At 38.9% G+C, this 20189-nt stretch overlaps 1 protein-coding gene across 1 annotated transcript; it reads left to right on the top strand.

The window, feature by feature from the left end:
* The first annotated feature begins 13059 nt into the window (after window positions 1-13059).
* Window positions 13060-15304, top strand: LOC109172915. The gene is made up of 3 exons (XM_019322166.1): window positions 13060-14001; window positions 14122-14884; window positions 14943-15304. The coding sequence occupies exons 1-3, from the start codon at window positions 13060-13062 to the stop codon at window positions 15302-15304; spliced, it is 2067 nt and encodes a 688-aa protein (XP_019177711.1).
* Window positions 15305-20189: the final 4885 nt, after the last annotated feature.

The following is a 20189-nucleotide window of genomic DNA, read 5'->3' as shown; positions in this document are numbered from 1 at the left end:
TTGATGCCATTTCTCCCGCTCTTTTCGTCTTGTGCATGGAAAGGCTCTGTCAAGTAATCTCTACGGAGGTGGCTACTGGAGTGTGGAAAGGTATTCGGCTAGCTGCGACGGGGCCGACCCTATCCCACCTGTGTTTCGCTGACGGCATGGTCCTTTTCTCATAAGTGTCTTTGTAGCAGGTAAAGGTTATGCGAAGATGTCTGGATCATTTTTGCAAGGCTTCGGGCCAGCAAGTCAGCCTAAGTAAATCTCATGTTTTCTTTTCCAAGAATACGATGCCTGAATTAATGCAACATATCGCCAATGCTCTTGATATGCCAAGCACGCCAGATTTAGTGAGATACTTGGGAGTGCAGTCCTTACACGGGCGAGTCATGCAAGCCACTTTTGTGGGGATGATTGAGCGGATGGCCACTCGGTTGGAGGGGTGGAGAAGCAAGATCCTCAACTTTGTCGACAGAGTCACTCTCGCAAAATCCATCTTGTGCGCTATACCTACCTACACGATGCAGACCATGTTGATGCCTAAGGGAGTTTTCTAGAAGATAGAGGCTCTAATCAGGCGTTTTATTTGGAGAGGAGGAGATTGTGAAACACGTAGGACGAGCCTGGTTAATTAGGACGTGGTGACGCAAGGGAAACAAGCGGGTGGCTTGGGGATTCGAAAGGTCCAGGAGGTTAACATAGCGTTCATGGCTAAGCTTGGGTGGCGTATGAAAAAGGAGCAAATGCATGGCGTGGACCTTTCGAATACCTTCGTCGTAGCTTGGGTTAGAGTCCTTGAAGCAAAGTATTCTACGGTGAAGGTATGCAGGCGGTCGACAAATGCATGGCGTGGAATTCAATCTGCAGCCAGCCTTCTAGAAAGTGTCATGACCAAAATCGTGAAAAATGGGAGAGATTTGAGATTCTGGATGGATTATTGGGTTCAATGACAGAGGTTATTTGAACACATGTTGAAGCCGGTGAGCTTACCAGATTTGCACGCCCCGATGGCTGATTACTGGGAACTGGGTCGTGGCTGGAGATGGTAGAAGATTGAAGGCGTGCTAGGCGAGGTTTGGCTCAGTAAGCTGCATGCCATTGTCTTACTTGAAGACGAGAATGTTCCAGACGATTGGGGATGGAGAGGCGAATCAAATGGTAGATTCTCCATCAAATCAGCTTACGACCTTCTCTGTCCGGGGACTGCAAACATCGTGGATAAGGACTAGGAAGCAATCTGGGAACTTAGGCTCCCGAACAAAATTATTCATTTCTTGTGGCTGGTGAAGCAAGGGCGTTTGATGACAAACGTGGAAAGGTATAAGAGAAGCTTCAGGTATGATGCGTAGTATATTTGCAAACAAATAATTCTCGGAGTACGAGTTATCGATCCACAGGGAAGTGGTTGTATCAAGCACTAGTTACTAACTTATTCATTAGAGCTAATCTTAACAATTACTTAGATGATTGATTGGCATAAAATAAATAAAATAAAACAGAGGTTCAAGATTTTGAAAACAATTAGAGAGAAGTTGAGATTCATAGGATTCAAGTATTTAATCACCTAGTGCCAATTATCGTTTGCAATATTTAGTTTGGAATTAAGATTTGTGTGGGAATGCAAAGTGGAATCGAATTACTCCCGTAATCTCTATTCCTAGTGAATTTCCACTCCCATGGCTTAAACACCCAATAAGATCAAAGATCAGCATTCAATTATTCCTAATTACTACCATCTCCCGATTGGCAACAATCTAGAATAAACTTCCCCTAATAAGTTCCCCTTTCCCAAGGGCCAACCATTAGGTGCAATCGTGTGTGCCCTAATTTATGCCCCAACTCCCATTGGTGCACAAACATGGCTATGAAGCTAGTAACTATGGCCATTAATTACAAGCATCAAACAATATTATCACGATTGCAACACAAGTATTAAACCCAAATAATAATATATTAAAGAAACTGAGAGCTCAGGCACATAGGTTCATAAACACTTTTACCCAAGAATCTCTAAAGAATTTAGCCAAGCATGACTAAATTATACATAGCAAATATAAATAAAGAATTACAAATCATCCAAAGAGTACAAGAATTAACCAGACGATTTTCCCAAATCTCCCTAGTCTTCTTCTTGCTTTCCAAGACAACTTGTGGCTCTTGATTTCTCTCCTTCTTGTCTCCAAGAATCTCTGAATTCTCTCTGTGTCCCCGTCTCCGTCATTAGGGTTGAGGAAGGAGGGATTTTATAGTGGGTACAAAGTTGAAATGAAATAGAAATCTTGTACCAAATTGGACTCAAATTCTAATTCCTATATTTAAATAAAGAAATTGCCGTCTTTAATGATATTTAGAATTTGGAAGATTCCTTGAATTGCTAACTTTTAATATGGAGATATGAGCCTTGAAGTCCGCGCAATTGATATTAGGAAAAGAAATCTCGCGCTTATATTGAATTTTGCCCAGCTACGCCACTTTAGGCGTCTGTTTTTTTATCCGCGCCACTTTAGGCGTCTGTTTTTATCCCAGAAACAGACGCATATTCGACGCGTCGAGAATTTTCTCGACGCGTCGAGACTTCCTGTGCGCGAATTAATTAGCTACTGGAAAATTTCGACGTGTCAAGCCCTTGGCTCGACGCGTCGAGTCCACTGGGCCCCGAACTCATCCAAAATTGCTCCAAACTCATCCTTGAACTCTCCTTTGGTCATATCTTTGACCTAAAATGGTTTAAAAACACTAACAAACACCGTAAAATATTCAAAACAAGTGCGAACCATAATTAAATGATAATAGCAAGGAAAACATGTATTAAATAAGGAAAATTAAAGAGCTTAATTACTGTGATGATTCAACATAACCATAAAAACAAGCACAAATGTGATAACATCACCCCCTCACACTTAAGCTTTTGCTTGTCCTCAAGCAAAACTAAGGAATAAAATCACAAGTCAAAACGTACAAATTACTCATGCTCTCTCTTGCACAACCTTTCAAACCACCAACCCACTTGCTACAAAACAACAAGCTTCAAGAATCAAATTTGTTTGGCACATAAGAGACCCATTTCCAAGCCAATAACCAAGCACCAAGAATTTAAAGCATGTGAGGATCAAATGTGCACGAATACTCAGTTGAGATTATGCAAGACACGGCTCATGAATGAGATCCCATAGGCTTGCCCTTCATACTCCCCTAGATCAAATCTAAGAATTCATGCTAAGATCAAATAGGACTTTATTTAGCTTGTAATGGGGCTACGGGTGATAGCTAACAAAGAAGTGGTATGGAAAAATTAATAAAAAAAAAAAAGAGAGAATGTCACAACTTATCTAAACTTTTCAAAATTTGGAAGAGATGAGATAATCATTATTCCAAGGAGCAAATTTCTTTTAAGAACTTAGCATCTCTTTGGTAAAGTGGGGATCCAAACTCAAAAACTTTCAATCTTTTTTTTTTTTCTCATTCTTTTCTTTGTCTTTGGACTTCTTTTGGATATAGCAAGATAATTTTAATCCAAACTTTCATGACCTCCACACTTGAACATTTGTAACACTAGCTGCTTTTTTTTTTTTTCGTAGCACAACTCCATAAAACTCTTCATACGGAAAAGATAAAGATAAAAGTTTCATTCTCTCAAGGGTGGAAGGGAAATATTTGGCCACGGGCTAAGGGTTATAATAATGGGGTAAATCAAAGAAAAACAATCACAAAGAGGGGATAAGTGCTTAGCACTTATTTGAACAAACAAAAGGCACAATGGGGATACGAAGGATAAAATATATATAGGGACAGGTTTAAAGGGTATGGCTAAACAAAAATGGCCTAAATCACTTCAAAACATGCAAAACTTAGACATCACTTAGGGAGTAATGAGGCAAGTTCTAGCAAAACACCCATGACCGGAATCTCACATAAGCCTTCACTAGCAATGCAAAACACAAGATCAAGAACTAATCCAATTATTAAGTGGTTAACAAAGCTATTGGCAAGAGAATAGATCAAATATGTGTTACACCTCAAATCATCCATCACAAATTGAGATGCAGCAAGCACCACTAAAACAAACCACAAACCAATAAGAGAGAATAATTGTAACTGCATGCTAAGACAAGTAGCTTATTCACCAAAAATAGCATATGAGTCATCCAAGCAAAAGAAAAAATTTTAAAAATTTAGAAATATCCTCAAATTAATGATTCCTCCCCCTCACACTTAAAACTTTGCATCATCCCTGATGCAAAATAAAAGAAAAGGAGAACAAGAGAAAAGAGAAAACTAAGAAGCAATAAAATAATCATGAACTAGAAAATAATAAAACTAAATAAGTCGAAACTAGAAAGCAATAAATAAATAGGGAAAGTAATAAAAGATAACATGGGGTGCCTCCCATGAAGCGCTAAATTTAACGTCGTTAGCTCGACGTTACCTCTCTAGCCATCAAGTGATTGGAGAAGAAAAATCCCCTTCTTTCCATCAACTTTCTCTTCCAAGTATTTCTTCAAGTGGTGTCCATTTATAAACTCTCTTAAGCTCGAACCCTTCACGTCATCATGTAAGGAACCACATTTGCCCGAATCAAGAATTATGCCTCTATTCTCTTCTCCTTCTTTTTCATCACTCTTTTGTTCAACAAGTAATGAGAGTCTCGGATCATTCACATGAACCAGCAAGTATTGGGAATCATTGGATATATAGATAGGCAAATGTGTGCCATTATCCTTAAGAACTCCAATGCCTCCCAAATTCAAAATTTCTCTGAAGTTCTCTCCAAGGGAAGTGTTCTCCATTGGTGAGACATCCTCATTCAAATCATGTGCTCCATTAAGAACTTCCTCATCTAATGGGCATCTCTCTATATGTCCCTTGCCATCATTACTTTGCAACTCTACATTTTCCTCCCCGCTTGGTGTCTTCATCTCAATGCATTTATCAAATAATTCTTCATCTTCCTCTCTAAGATCCTCATCATCCTTTTTATTTCTCTCAACTTCATGACCTTCATTTGGCAAGAGCAACTCTTCTAGAACCTCTCCATTAAATGAATCTTGAAGTGGCTCTTGAATTGTCAAATCTTGCTGTCGAGCTATCATGTGATCGAGTCGAGCATTCATGCGATCAAGTTGAGCATTCATGTGATCTTGTAACTCCAGATATTTCGAGCACAATTGCATTATCTTGGTCTCTTTGGACTTCATCTCAATTATTTGGTCAAGTGATTGACAATCTTGTTGAAACTCTTGGTACGGCAACTCTTGAGCTCGCCCTTGATACTTGTAATTGGGATCCATGATAAAGCAATTTTCCGCCTCATGAGATCCACCACATATCATGCACCGTGAGGGTTGTGGAGTAGGTGGTGTGCATCTTTGATAAGTAGCTTGACTCATGTTGGCACAAAATCCTTGAGTAGATTGTTGAGGGATATGGTTGGTGGGGTTGAGCATGTAACAATTTTCCACAAAGTGATTCCCACCACAAAATGAGCACCATTGGGGTTGTGATGTTTGATATGAACTTTCTTGATAATATCCTTGACTAGAGTTGGCAAAATTTGAGAAAGGGAATTGTTGTTCCATTCCTCCATATTCTCGATTCATATTCCAACTCATCTCATAACCTTGAGAAGGAGGGTAAAACGGTGGCATGGTTCCTTGGAATGCATATCTATCCATAAACTAAATCACACTCAAAACGAGAAACTTGTTATGGGTTAGCAAAATAAAATAAAATAAAATTAAAAAATGGACTAGTCTCCTAAAATAAAGATTTCAATAATGTTAATACTAGAAGCACCACCTCCCCGGCAACGGCGCCAATTTGATGCGTAGTATATTTGCAAACAAATAATTCTCGGAGTACGAGTTATCGATCCACAGGGAAGTGGTTGTATCAAGCACTAGTTACTAACTTATTCATTAGAGTTAATCCTAACAATTACTTAGATGATTGATTGGCATAAAATAAATAAAATAAAACAGAGGTTCAGGATTTTGAAAACAATTAGAGAGAAGTTGAGATTCATGGGATTCAAGTATTTAATCACCTAGTGCCAATTATCGTTTGCAATATTTAGTTTGGAATTAAGATTTGTGTGGGAATGCAAAGTGGAATCGAATTACTCCCGTAATCTCTATTCCTAGTGAATTTCCACTCCCATGGCTTAAACACCCAATAAGATCAAAGATCAGCATTCAATTATTCCTAATTACTACCATCTCCCGATTGGCAACAATCTAGAATAAACTTCCCCTAATAAGTTCCCCTTTCCCAAGGGCCAACCATTAGGTGCAATCGTGTGTGCCCTAATTTATGCCCCAACTCCATTGGTGACACAAACATGGCTATGAAGCTAGTAACTATGGCCATTAATTACAAGCATCAAACAATATTATCACGATTGCAACACAAGTATTAAACCCAAATAATAATATATTAAAGAAACTGAGAGCTCAGGCACATAGGTTCATAAACACTTTTACCCAAGAATCTCTAAAGAATTTAGCCAAGCATGACTAAATTATACATAGCAAATATAAATAAAGAATTACAAATCATCCAAAGAGTACAAGAATTAACCAGACGATTTTCCCAAATCTCCCTAGTCTTCTTCTTGCTTTCCAAGACAACTTGTGGCTCTTGATTTCTCTCCTTCTTGTCTCCAAGAATCTCTGAATTCTCTCTGTGTCCCCGTCTCCGTCATTAGGGTTGAGGAAGGAGGGATTTTATAGTGGGTACAAAGTTGGGATGAAATAGAAATCTTGTACCAAATTGGACTCAAATTCTAATTCCTATATTTAAATAAAGAAATTGCCGTCTTTAATGATATTTGGAATTTGGAAGATTCCTTGAATTGCTAACTTTTAATATGGAGATATGAGCCTTGAAGTCCGCGCAATTGATATTAGGAAAAGAAATCTCGCGCTTATATTGAATTTTGCCCAGCTGCGCCACTTTAGGCGTCTGTTTTTTTATCCGCGCCACTTTAGGCGTCTGTTTTTATCCCAGAAACAGACGCATATTCGACGCGTCGAGAATTTTCTCGACGCGTCGAGACTTCCTGTGCGCGAATTAATTAGCTACTGGAAAATTTCGACGTGTCGAGCCCTTGGCTCAACGCGTCGAGTCCACTGGGCCCCGAACTCATCCAAAATTGCTCCAAACTCATCCTTGAACTTCCCTTGGTCATATCTTTGACCTAAAATGGTTTAAAAACACTAACAAACACCATAAAATATTCAAAACAAGTGCGAACCATAATTAAATGATAATAGCAAGGAAAACATGTATTAAATAAGCAAAATTAAAGAGCTTAATTACTGTGATGATTCAACATAACCATAAAAACAAGCACAGATGTGATAACATCAAGGTAAACCTGAGATGCTCGACCACATATTCAGAGAATCTGTGGACGTTGCTGGGTTTTGGGAGGCGACTTTGCCAGGGATACAGTGCAGGCTGCCCAGACGATGAGCTGGGAGGATTGGCTTTCGCTGAACTTGCGGGCGGACGGCGCTCTGAGTAATGAAGATGACTGGCTGGCCACCTTTGGTCTAAGTCTGTGGTGGTGCTGGCGGTGGAGAAATGAGGAGAGTCTTCAACGTAAAGTTTGTCGCTTTAGAGCAAAGGAAGAGTTGGATCTTCTCCCAAGGGAACGAGATTAGGGAAGCATTCAAACGGAAGTGGACGCTGAGAGCTACTACGTAAATGGTTGTTGTTCAGCAACCTGCTTGGACGAAGCCAGAGACTGGGTGGTTGAAGCTCAACGTTCACAGCAGTTGCAAAGCTGCGGGAACAAGGGCAGGTTGTAGCGGGGTTCTCCGGGACCACCAAGGGACATGGGTGCGAGGGTTTTCGTATAACATAGGCTCTTGCTCGGCGGATATCGCGGAAAGATGGGCAGTTTATCACCGTTTAAGAATGGCGGCAAGCTGTGGAGTGCATGATTTGAGCCTAATTGTGCACATTTTTAGTATTGATTTATCTATATTTGTTAGGCTTAGGGTCATGATTGTGGTAATTTAATTGCATAATTTTTTATTTTATTATTTAATTATGGCTCACACTTGTTTTGAATGTTTTACGGTGTTTGTTAGTGTTTTTGAACCATTGTAGGTCAAAGTTATGAGCAAGGGAAGTCCTAGGACAAATTTAGAGTCAAAGTGAACCGAATAGCGTGTACACAGTACTTTCGACGCGTTTAAAATTTCTAACAAGTATTGCAGTCGAGACCAGGAGGTCTCGACGCGTCGAGCCTCGCGTCGAGAAGGACGCGGCACTTAAATTACAAAAAGGGCGTCGATTTGCTATTTACAAAAGGGCGCAATATTTCCAATTCCATGAAGATGGCTTTCACGAAATTAAATGGTGCAATTTCCATAGCATAAAGGTGCTGCTATTTCTAAAAGAATTAAAGGGTAGGCAAATATTCCAATTAAGTGGGACGGCAATTTTGATTTCGGCCCGAGACGCAATTTCAGTCCAATTTCGCACAAAATTTCTATTTCTATCGGGATTGGTCTTAGACTTCTAGCTATAAAATTCCACCTTCCTCAACTCTAATATTCATTCAGAGATCGCAATTTTGGAGACAAGAACAGAGCAAATTCAAGAGGAACAAGATCAAGATCTACAAGCGGCCTTGTAGTAGAGAAATCGCTAGGAAGATTCGGGAGAATTCTTTCCCTTTTTCTTTTACTTCTATCGTTGTTTTGTTTATTCCTGATTTTGATTTCAATGTTATTATGGCCATGAGTGGCTAAAACACTACCTTAGGAATTTCTGGGTGAATGTGTTTATGAACCTATGTGCCAAGAGCTTAATTTCTTTAATATATTTATGACAATTTTTTTTATTACTTGTGTTGCAATCGCGTATTCGAATGTTGTTGCTAGTAGTTAAAGGCCTAAACTGCTTGCTTCATAGCCATATTCATGTTTGAACGGGAGTTAGGCCTAAATTAGGGCACACTCGTTTGCACTTGACAGTTACGCCTTGGGAAAGGGCAATTTCGTTAGGGAATTTAATTAATAATTATTGCTAGTTCGGGAGATGGTAGTAATTAGGAATTAACGAATGCCATTTCTTGTTCTTATTGAGTGTTTGTCGCACGGGAGTTGATAATCATTAGGGATTGAGATTACGGGAGTGATTAAATTCCACATCTGCATTCTCACACAGGTTTAGAACTGAATTAAATATTACTTCTTTGATTGGCACTATGGGATTAAACACTTAGATCCTAGGAATCCTACTTTACTCTTCTGTTTTCATCAATCTGTTTATTTAGCTATTTAATTTTCTCAATTGCCAAAATCACCTGTTTTGCTAGGGCTAGCTTCACGTGAGTAGTTAGTAGCTAGTGCTTAGTACCCCACTTCCCTGTGGTTCGACTACCCGTACTCCAGGTATTTATTTGTTTCCAAATTTACTACGCTTCAGTGCACAAACTCATCCTAGAAAGTGACTCGTTGGGCACAATCAGAAGTCTCATCAGTGCTGACCAAGGAGAAAAACTCGATTGCAATATTCTCAGGCTTTGTGTGCAAATGCATAGAGGTTTTCAGCACGTAGAATTCAAGCATGTGGCCAGAGAACACAACCAGGTCGTCGACCGTCTTGTCGTGGCTGCCCTTTTGCATGGTTTAGGTGCGAAGGAGCTGATAGAAATACTCCAGATTATCGAAGATGTTATGTGGGAGGACATGGTTGGTGCAAGGCGTGACCGTAGACCTCAGACTAGACGATAAGACGCCACCGTCGTGTAATTTCCTCGGGTTAATCCCTCATCTGTTTCCAAAAAGTAAATAATAATAATAATAATAATAATAATAATAATAATAATAATAATAATAATAACAATAACAATAACAATAACAATAACAATAACAATAACAATAACAATAACAATAACAATAACAATAACAATAACAATAACAATAACAATAACAATAACAATAACAATAACAATAACAATAACAATAACAATAACAATAACAATAACAATAACAATAACAATAACAATAACAATAACAATAACAATAACAATAACAATAACAATAACAATAACAATAACAATAACAATAACAATAACAATAACAATAATAATAATAATAATAATAATAATAATAATAATAATAATAATAATAATAATAATAATAGTACTAAGTTTAAGTAATATAAGTAATGATGCAGGCGTTAGGAATATAATGGAAGAATAATATATCTACTTTTCATATGATTAGATCATATGATTAGAAGTAAAACAATTTTAATTTTAATTAATTTTTTTTTTGGGATTAAAGCTAGGGTTTATATAAAACTTTAAATCATTCAACAAGAAAAGGCATAATCCATGTAGCCATGGAGCTGAGTATGCTTTTTCAAATTAAAGGGGGTTCAATTTGGTAATATATATATATATATATATATATATATATATATATATATATATATACTACTCTCAAGCAGAAGAAAATAATAATAACAACACCAACGTAACAACAACAATAATATTAATTCAAATTTATTTATGTTAAAAAATCAAACACTTACCACTACACAAAAAATTATAGTTAGGTGCAATGAACTTTCCTTATACTTGCATAGATTTACCAATTTTCAAGATCAAATACTTATCCCTACGTCATCAATAGCTATAGCTAATAACGCATGTACAACTTTATTTCATTATATTTACGTATCGTGCAATTAGTGTCATGTTTTTATGACAAAATATTAGACTCGAGTCTCTCAACCGTTGCCCAACAATTTATAACAATTTGGTTGAACATGCCCAATAAGCTTGATAGTTTAGGGTTAGGGGAAAAAATTAACATAATAATAAAATATCAATTTGATAAACGCAAAAGTGATGAATACAACAACTTGATAGAATTTGACCGTAACTGACGAGGCTGGAACAATTAACATCCCTACTCTCAAGAAAAAATAATATAAAATAAACTATAACAACAGCATCAACAACGAAGACGAGGACGATTATAATAACGACGATTGATTTAATCTATTTATCAAGGGAGATTAATTTGGACAGCTTCACCATTGTGTTTTTTACTCTTTGGATTATGTATATTGTTAATATAAGTAAATTTACTCTATAAATGAGCTATCACCAAATTGTGTATATGGTCCTCCGACTATGTTGATTTTCCACAAATGGTCCTCGACTTTTAATTTAAATAATTTAGACACTTAACTTTTGAAATTGTTCCAATATTGGTCCTTTATTCCGTCAAATGAAAGTTGGGTGGATGTTACTTTGAGGGGTAAAATAGTCATTTCACCTGCTGAGTATAATTCATCGTCTTTCTCCCTTCCTTCCTTGTATAGGCGACATACATCAACCTCCAGGGCGCCATTTCGGAGGAGGTGCGAACAAGATTGATTGGCTTCATACTCACAGGTGACGATATGGATGATGGAGCCGGATGGAGGCTTGAACCGAACGGCCAATTTACGTTGTGCTAGGCAAATTATGCCTTGGAAACGTGTTCACTGTGAATGGTGAACGCAAGTCCAAACGACGTCGTTTTTACGCAAAAAAAAATAAAAATTCGCGGATGTGGAGTTAACGGCGCGCGTTTGATCAAATTATGAATTTTCTGTTATAAGATTATGAATGTAATGTAAATTCATAATCGCATAAAAGTAAAATATTTATTAAATTATGAATTTTCTGTTATGAGATTATGAATTTTCTGTTATGAGATTATGAATTTTCTTTTATGAGATTATGAATGTAATGTAGATTCATAATCACATAACAGAAAATTCATAATTTCATAACAGAAAATTCATAATCTCATAACAGAAAATTCATAATTTCATAACTGAAAATTCATAATCTTATAACAGAAAATTCATAATCTCATGGTTCCAAAGTGAATGTGTAGGCATGGTTCCAAAGTGAATGTGCAGGCATGGATTCATAATTTATGAATGTCCGTGATTTCGGACGGGAATGTGTAGGCATGGTTCCAAAGTGAATGTTCAGGCATGAATTCATAATTTATGAATATCCGAAATCATTGCTCACCTCAAATTAAAGTGAAACTGCGAAATGTGAAAATGAAGAAGAAAAATCACGCAATTAATTAAGAAAAGAAGAAGAAGAAGAAGAAGATAACGGTGTACTAACACCGTTGGAACCGCGTCTGCCTATGAAACTCTTGTCACTCCCAGGCACAACACCGGGCACAACGACTGGGCTAGGATTTGGAAATTGAAGATTCCTAACAGGATTTCGATGTTCATCTGGCTGGTGAAACGCGGGAAGATCCTGACGAATGTGGAGAGAGTAAAGTGTAAAATAACTACTAATATGTGTTGTGATTTTTGTGCATGCCAACCGGAGGATGGTGACCACCTTTTTCGCAAATGCACGGCATATGGCGAGCGGCTCTTGGCGGCAGGGTTGCAGCCAAGCTTGAACGTTTGGATTGGGATACCTGGTTGTCAGCTAACCTCAAGGGTGACATCAGAGGTTTCATATACAATATAGGTCGATATTTTTCATGATTTTGAATGATAAAACCAAATTGTGGAAGGAGGGAAGTAGGGTGGAAGGTCAGGAGAATAGGCATTTTTCAAAAGCTAAGTCTATTAAGGAAGTCGGGGACCAAAATGACAGCGTTTGATATAATGTGAATAAACCAGCCACTTATCCAAACGACGGCGTTTGAAGGAGAGCCGTTGTAGTCGTTGCAATGAAGGGGCGATACGACACCATTTGAAGCTATCCGTTAGAAGCAGTTGAAAGACACCTCCGACGACGTCGTTTGATAGGGAGCACAGGCTGGCTGTGCAGCGAGAAACAAGGGAGTTGGTTGAGGATTCTTCTGGATGTTTTAGCTTTGTTTTTTCCTATTTATTGCAAGAGGATAATGGGTTTTGTTTTTTATCTTATGCTTGAACAATTGCTGAATGAAATTTCCTAAATCCCTTTCTTCTCAACCCTAGATCTCTTCTTCTTCTTCTTCCCCTTTACCCCCTATTCTGTTCTATTTTCTGAGCTCGTTTGCAGGGCTGTAACAACTGGTATCAGAGCCCACCATGGTTACTACAGCATCAGCAGCCATGGAGGAGAGAATATCCAAACTGGAAGCTATGTTCTTGGAGAATAGTAGTAGTCTTACTGAGGCCAGGCAGGAAATGAGAGACAGTAACCAGGAACTAAAGGATCATATGCAAGATTGGAAAGATGAGATCATGGAACTCCTAAGGCTCAATAGGCCCCCTCCAGTTTCTGAGCCTTCTTCAGTTCATGGTCAGGCTCAAAAATCCCATGCCAGCCCAGGAGAGGAGGGATCTGATCTTGGCAAGAGGCCTTGCAAAGAGCCTGCAGTTGATGGTCTCACTGAGCCACATGAGGTGTCTGATGATGAGGAAGGACTTGGAGAGAATCAATATAGCCCTCATATGCATCCCCTGAGAGCTGAAAGACCTTGGCAGCCAAAGAGAGTCCATTTCAACCCCAGACCTGGCTTGAACAACCAAGCTGGTGAACAAACAATGAGGTATAAGCATGAATTCCCTGTTTTTGATAATGATAACCCAATGCTATGGGTGGTGAGGTGTGAGAGATTTTTCATGCTAGCTAGAATCCCCAGAGATGAAGTTATGCATGTTCTATGTGTTAATCTAACTGGTAAGGCAGCTATGTTGTATGAAACTTACCTAAATAGTCTGAGGGAGGGCTTCCGGTGGACCTTGTTTGCTAGGGCTATTTGCAAAAGGTTTTGTGATAATCATGCAGATGTAATGGAGGAATTCTCCAACTTCAAACAATGGGGAAGTGTGGTGGAGTTTTCTGACAAGTATGAGGAGTTTAAGGGGTTGCTATTGCAAAGTTATCCTACATTAACTGATCAATATTTTTTGGATAGTTTTGTGGTGAGATTGAAACAACAGCTTAGGTGTTTTGTAAGGACCTCTAGGCCTGCTAATTTGGAGGATGCCATGTGGTTGGCCAAGCAGTTTAAGAAAGGATTGAGAGTGAGTGACCCTTCCAAAAACACCCCCACCAACACCACAAGACCACCATACAACACCCAAAGAACCCCACCCCATAACTAGAGAACCCAAACTAATCCCAGAACCTTTCCACCTAAACAGAATGAGCCAAGCAGAAACCAACCCCACCAAATACCAACCAAAACTACATCTTCCAATACCCTGCAATCCAATGCTAGGATCCCTGAGATCAATAGGTTCAGGGACCAACTTAGAGAGCAAAACAGATGTTACAGGTGCTTTGATCCATGGAGCCCTGGGCATAAGTGCAAGAGTCCTACTTTTAATATCATAGAAGGAGTTGAAAGCCAAGAAATAGAGGAGGAAAGTATGGGAAATCAGATGGAAGAGAATGAAACTGGGATTATACTTGAGGATGAAGAGGTGGAAGTCACCCTTAATGCTGTCATTGGAGGGGAAAGCATGAATACCATTAAGTTATTAGGCTTAATAGGTAAGCAGATTGTAGTGATTTTGGTGGATAGTGGGAGTACCCACAGCTTTGTGGACCCCAAGGTATTGGATCAGAGGGGAATTATTACTGAGAGAGCTGAAAACCTTAAGGTCACAGTGGCCAATGGTGAGACTATGATGTGTGACTCAGTTTGTAAAGGGTTGGAATGGCAGGTGCAGAAGGAGCAATTCAAGAAGGACTTAAGAGTTTTGAAATTAGGGGGATGTGATATAGTACTTGGCATGGATTGGATAGACACTTATGCTCCCATTCAACTGCACACAAGACCTCCTGGAATCTCATTTCATAAGGAGGGTAAGAGGATATTGCTAAAAGGACTGACCAAGAAAATTGTGTTGCAGCAGGCTTCTAAAAAAGAGATTAGGATATGGAAGAAGGAAGAAGGAAGGGGTATAAGGGTACCTCCTACAAGGTATGATTCATGTCATTAACCCCTCTGAGAGCACAGAACCACTCCACACTGAGCTGACTACCATTTTGCAAGAGTATAAGGAGATCTTTGAAGAGCCTAAAAGCATACCCCCTTCAAGACCATTGGATCATGAGATTCCCTTAATCCCAGGGGCTAAACCTGTACACTTTAAGCCATACAGATACTCATACCTCCAGAAAAATGCAATAGAGAAGATGGTTGATGAAATGCTGACTGCTGGAATTATATCACCTAGTTCATCACCCTTTGCATCACCAGTTTTATTGGTCCCTAAGAAGGACAACACATGGAGGTTTTGTGTGGATTATAGAGCTTTAAATGGAATAACCACCAAGAAGAAGTTCCATATCCCATTAATAGAGGATTTGTTCTCATAGTTGGCTAATGCAAAGGTTTTCACCAAGTTAGATTTAAGGGCTGGTTATCACCAAGTAAGAATGAAGAAGGGTGATGAGTACAAAAATGCTTTTAGAACACACCAAGGCCTATATGAATTCAATGTTATGCCTTTTGGATTAACTAATGCACCAGCTACTTTTCAGGCTCTCATGAATTTGGTGTTCAAGCCCTTGATCAGAAAGACAGTCTTAGTCTTCTTTGATGATATTCTGGTTTATAGCCCTTCATTGGATAGCCACTGGGAACACCTAAGAGAAGTGCTGGAAATAATGAAGAAGAACCAGTTATTGGCCAAGCTCAGTAAGTGTTCATTTGCTAAGAAGGAGGTGGAATACCTAGGGCACATTATCTCTAAGGATGGGTTGCAGACTGATCCAGAAAAACTAACTGCAGTATCTGCTTGGCCTAAACTAGCTACTATCAAGGAATTGAGGGGCTTCTTAGGACTCACAGGGTACTATAGAAGGTTCATTAAGTCTTATGGTACCATCAGTAGACCCCTCACTGATATGTTGAAGAAGAATGCTTTCCAGTGGAGTTCAGATTCAGAAATGGCCTTTGAACAGCTCAAGAAGGCCGTATGTTCAGCACCAGTGCTTGACCTACCTGACTTTAATAAAGACTTTGTTGTGGAGGCTGATGCATGTTACAAAGGGATGGGAACAGTTCTCATGCAAGAAGGGAAGTCAATAGCCTACTATAGTAAGGGATTTGGTCCTAAACATCTTGGCTTGTCTATATATGAAAAAGAGTACTTATCCATTATCAATGCCATAGACAAGTGGAGACCTTATTTGTGTGGTAGGCATTTTGTTATTAAGACTGACCATCAGAGTCTCAAGTTCTTGTTAGAACAAAAAATCACCACAGCTATGCAACAAAAAGGCCTCACAAAGTTGTTGGGACTAAGTTATGAAATTTAGTACACAAAGGGCAATGAGAACTGTGTTGCAGATGCATTATCCAGAAGAGGAGATGAAAAACAGGCTAACTTAGGAGCCATCTCAGTTGCCAGGCCACTTTGGAATGAAGAAGTCCTTAAGAGCTATGAAGGAGATGAATGGGCTACTAAGTTATTGACTGAACAGATGATAGCAACAGAACCTGATTCACAGTTCACTGTTAATGAGGGACTGATTAAGTATAAGGGCAGGTTGTATGTTGGGAACAGTGGAGATCTGAGGAGTAAGTTAGTTGAGCAGATGCATAACTCTCCCTTAGGGGGCCATTCTGGACAGCAAGCCACTTATCACAAACTCAGTCAACTGTTTTATTGGCCAGGAATGAAAAGAGAGGTGATTCAAGCAGTGAGGAGTTGTGATGTATGCCAAAGGTGCAAAGAGGAGAACATAGCCTATCCTGGACTACTACAACCCCTCCTATCCCTGAACAAGCTTGGCAATGCATATCCATGGACTTCATTGAAGGATTGCCCAAATCTCAAGGAAGGGATGTCATTATGGTCATAGTAGACAGGTTGACCAAGTATGCACATTTTATAGGCCTCTCACATCCATTCACAGCAGAAATGGTAGCTGAATTGTTCATGAAGAACATCTATAAACTACATGGATTACAACAGGATATAGTCAGTGATAGAGACAAGGTGTTTGTTAGCAGGTTTTGGAGATAAATTTTCAAGCAAATGCAAGTGAAGCTCAGTATGTCTTCATCCTATCATCCTCAGTCAGATGGACAGACTGAAAGAGTCAACAGATATGTAGAGACATACTTGAGATGTATGGTGTTCCACAGGCCTAAGGATTGGTTGAAATGCCTGCACCTAGCTGAGTATTTGTATAATACCAATTTCCATACCTCTCTCAAGTGTTCCCCATTCCAGGCCTTATATGGATATACCCCTCCCTACTTAACTTTCAAGGTGATCACAGAGGGTGAGTACCAAGATTGGTTCAGAGAAAGGGCTGTTATGGTGGCAATCCTCAGAGAAAATTTATCAAAAGCTCAAGCAAGAATGAAGGAGCAAGTAGACAAACATAGATCTGAGAGAAACTTTGAGGTTGGGGACTGGGCCTATCTTAAAATCCAGCCTTACAAGCAATCATCAGTAGCAGTTAGGTCCAACCTTAAGCTGACAGCAAGGTTTTATGGACCATTTGAAGTAATTAAGAAGATTGGTCCAGTGGCCTATAGATTGAGGTTACCAGGAGAGGTTACAATTCACCCTGTGTTCCATGTGTCTCTCTTAAAAAAGAAGGTGGGAATGGACATAGAGCCACAGGCAGTATTACCCTCCACTGATTCAGAAGGCATGATACTTACTCACCCTATAGCTGCACTGCAAAAGAGGCTGTTTAAGAAGAATAATGCAGCAGTGGTGGAAATATTGGTGCAATGGGCAAATTTACCACAAGAGGCTGCTACATGGGAGGATTATCATCACATCACTAAGAAATTTCCCAATTTCGATCCTTGGGGACAAGGATCAGGTGATGAGGGAGGTAATGTCATGATTTTGAATGATAAAACCAAATTGTGGAAGGAGGGAAGTAGGGTGGAAGGTCAGGAGAATAGGCATTTTTCAAAAGCTAAGTCTATTAAGGAAGTCGGGGACCAAAACGACAACGTTTGATATAATGTGAATAAACCAGCCACTTATCCAAACGACGACGTTTGAAGGAGAGTCGTTGTAGTCGTTGCAAGGAAGGGGCGATACGACACCGTTTGAAGCTATCCGTTAGAAGCAATTGAAAGACACCTCCGACGACGCCGTTTGATGGGGAGCACAGGCTGGCTGTCCAGCAAGAAACAAGGGAGTTGGTTGAGGATTCTTCTGGATGTTTTAGCTTTGTTTTTTCCTATTTATTTCAAGAGGATAATGGGTTTTGTTTTTTATCTTATGCTTGAACAATTGCTGAATGAAATTTCCTAAATCCCTTTCTTCTCAACCCTAGATCTCTTCTTCTTCTTCTTCTTCCCCTTTACCCTCTATTCTGTTCTATTTTCTGAGCTCGTTTGCAGGGCTGTAACAATGTTCAGCAGGTTTCATATGAAAGATGCAGTATATTGTTCAAAGTGGTATACTGCTCCTTCTAGAATCATTGATAGTAGATACGGCTTGAAGGGTAGAGAACCAACATAGGGTCCGGTTATAGATCTCCTAGATGGTGGCATAGATGATGAAAATCATTACGCCGACTAGGATCACCAAGTTTTGGACTCATGTCTTCCCAATTAAATTCTTCCTCTTCAGTATTTTGTCATGTTTTAACACCTACGTACCCTTTTGCCGATACCATTTGCATCTGGTTGACCAAGCTTATGATGATGATAATTAAATGCTTTTTCCCTTTCATCTATTCCATATGCATCAATTAGAGCTCTAGGTCCTTGACGGTCAAATCCTTTTTTGACACTATATGCAACAGAGTTTTCCAACCACTGACTGCTATCATCATGTAAAAGATTTCTGTGCCAATCAATTGTCTCATCATCTCCGCCCATTACTCCATTAAGCCCATAATCTATTCTAGAATGAGATGGTGATGCCCTTTAAGAAACTTGTGGAGACCTTTCTACAGCAAAATCATCAACTTGGGGTGAGAGTGACCTTGGTCGTCCCACACCAAAAGGAGAAGATGAACGTACAGTTCTTGCAGCTGCGGAACAGAAGGAGTAGTATTCCGTCGGAGAGTGTCCAAGATCAAAGATACAGTATATTGGCGCCCTGGAGGCTGATGTATGTCGCGTATACAAGGAAGGAAGGGAGAAAGACGCTGAATTATACTTTAAACATGTGAAATGACTATTTTACCCCTTAAACTAATACCCACTTAACTTTCATTTTACAGAAGGAACAACAAAGTCAAGTGTCTAAATTGTCCAAATTAAAAGTCAGGGATCAATTATGAAAAATTAATATAGTCGGAGGACCATTGCTTGAATTAATGATAGTTTCGGACCGTTGGCAAGCAAAATATTAGTACGTTTACAAAGATGGAGATACCAATTTTGTAAAATATGTGTTAAATTATAGAGAATTAAATTCAATTCTCTTGACAGGGCTGGTTTTTAGATTTTTGTGGCCCTGTTCTGGTAAATAAATGAGGCCCTACCAAAATAACAATCTTTAAAACTAATATCATTATTGTTTTTCTAATTATCTAATAATAATAATAATGTGGTAAAATGTTACTGTGCCCAAAGACATATTATGGAACAAATTACAATAAAAACAACATGCAAGTTTCGAACCATTAACCTCTAAGTTTAATTGAAAACATTTAGTTTTTATTTCTAAACTAGCTAGGTAAAAATTAAATATTGGCCTCTAAAATTTACGGGACCCTCTAAATTTGGGCCCTATGTTGTAGCCCAAAATCCGGCCCTAAAGGTTGAATCCCCAACCCGGCCTGACAGAGCATTTGGGAGGATGTAAATCATGGTAAATCAACTGAATACAGAGGCAGACCTTTGCTTACTACGACAAGGAGCCCCCCTCCCTTTGAGAGGTTGCTCTCACATAGCCGCACACTCATTCCTTGGTCGAATGTTACACCAAAAAAAAAAATATAACTCAGAAGTAGGATACTACCCTTCAAATTTATGTCTAATTACTATGAAGTGTTCATTAATGAGTAATTTATTTATTCTTCTAAAGCGCTGAACCCAACCCGACAGAGCATGGGCGAGTGTTCATTAATGAGTAATTTATTTATTCTTCCAAAATTGGGGAGACTTGATCATTGATGATTCTTCCAAACTTTTACCTTTATGACCAGTTGAGCTGTCCATGCAAATTTATTTATTTATATATTCAAATAGTTGCTGCAAGTGTTGGTTCATGATCTTTTATAAAAAGTTGGGTCTACTAAGTGTTTAATTAGTGGCAACATATTCTAA

Source organism: Ipomoea nil, unplaced genomic scaffold (assembly GCF_001879475.1).
Source record: "Ipomoea nil cultivar Tokyo-kokei standard unplaced genomic scaffold, Asagao_1.1 scaffold0455, whole genome shotgun sequence".
NCBI classification, from domain to species: domain Eukaryota; kingdom Viridiplantae; phylum Streptophyta; class Magnoliopsida; order Solanales; family Convolvulaceae; genus Ipomoea; species Ipomoea nil.
The sequence above is the reverse complement of the archived record's forward strand: the minus strand, read 5'-3'. Positions and strand labels throughout refer to the sequence as shown.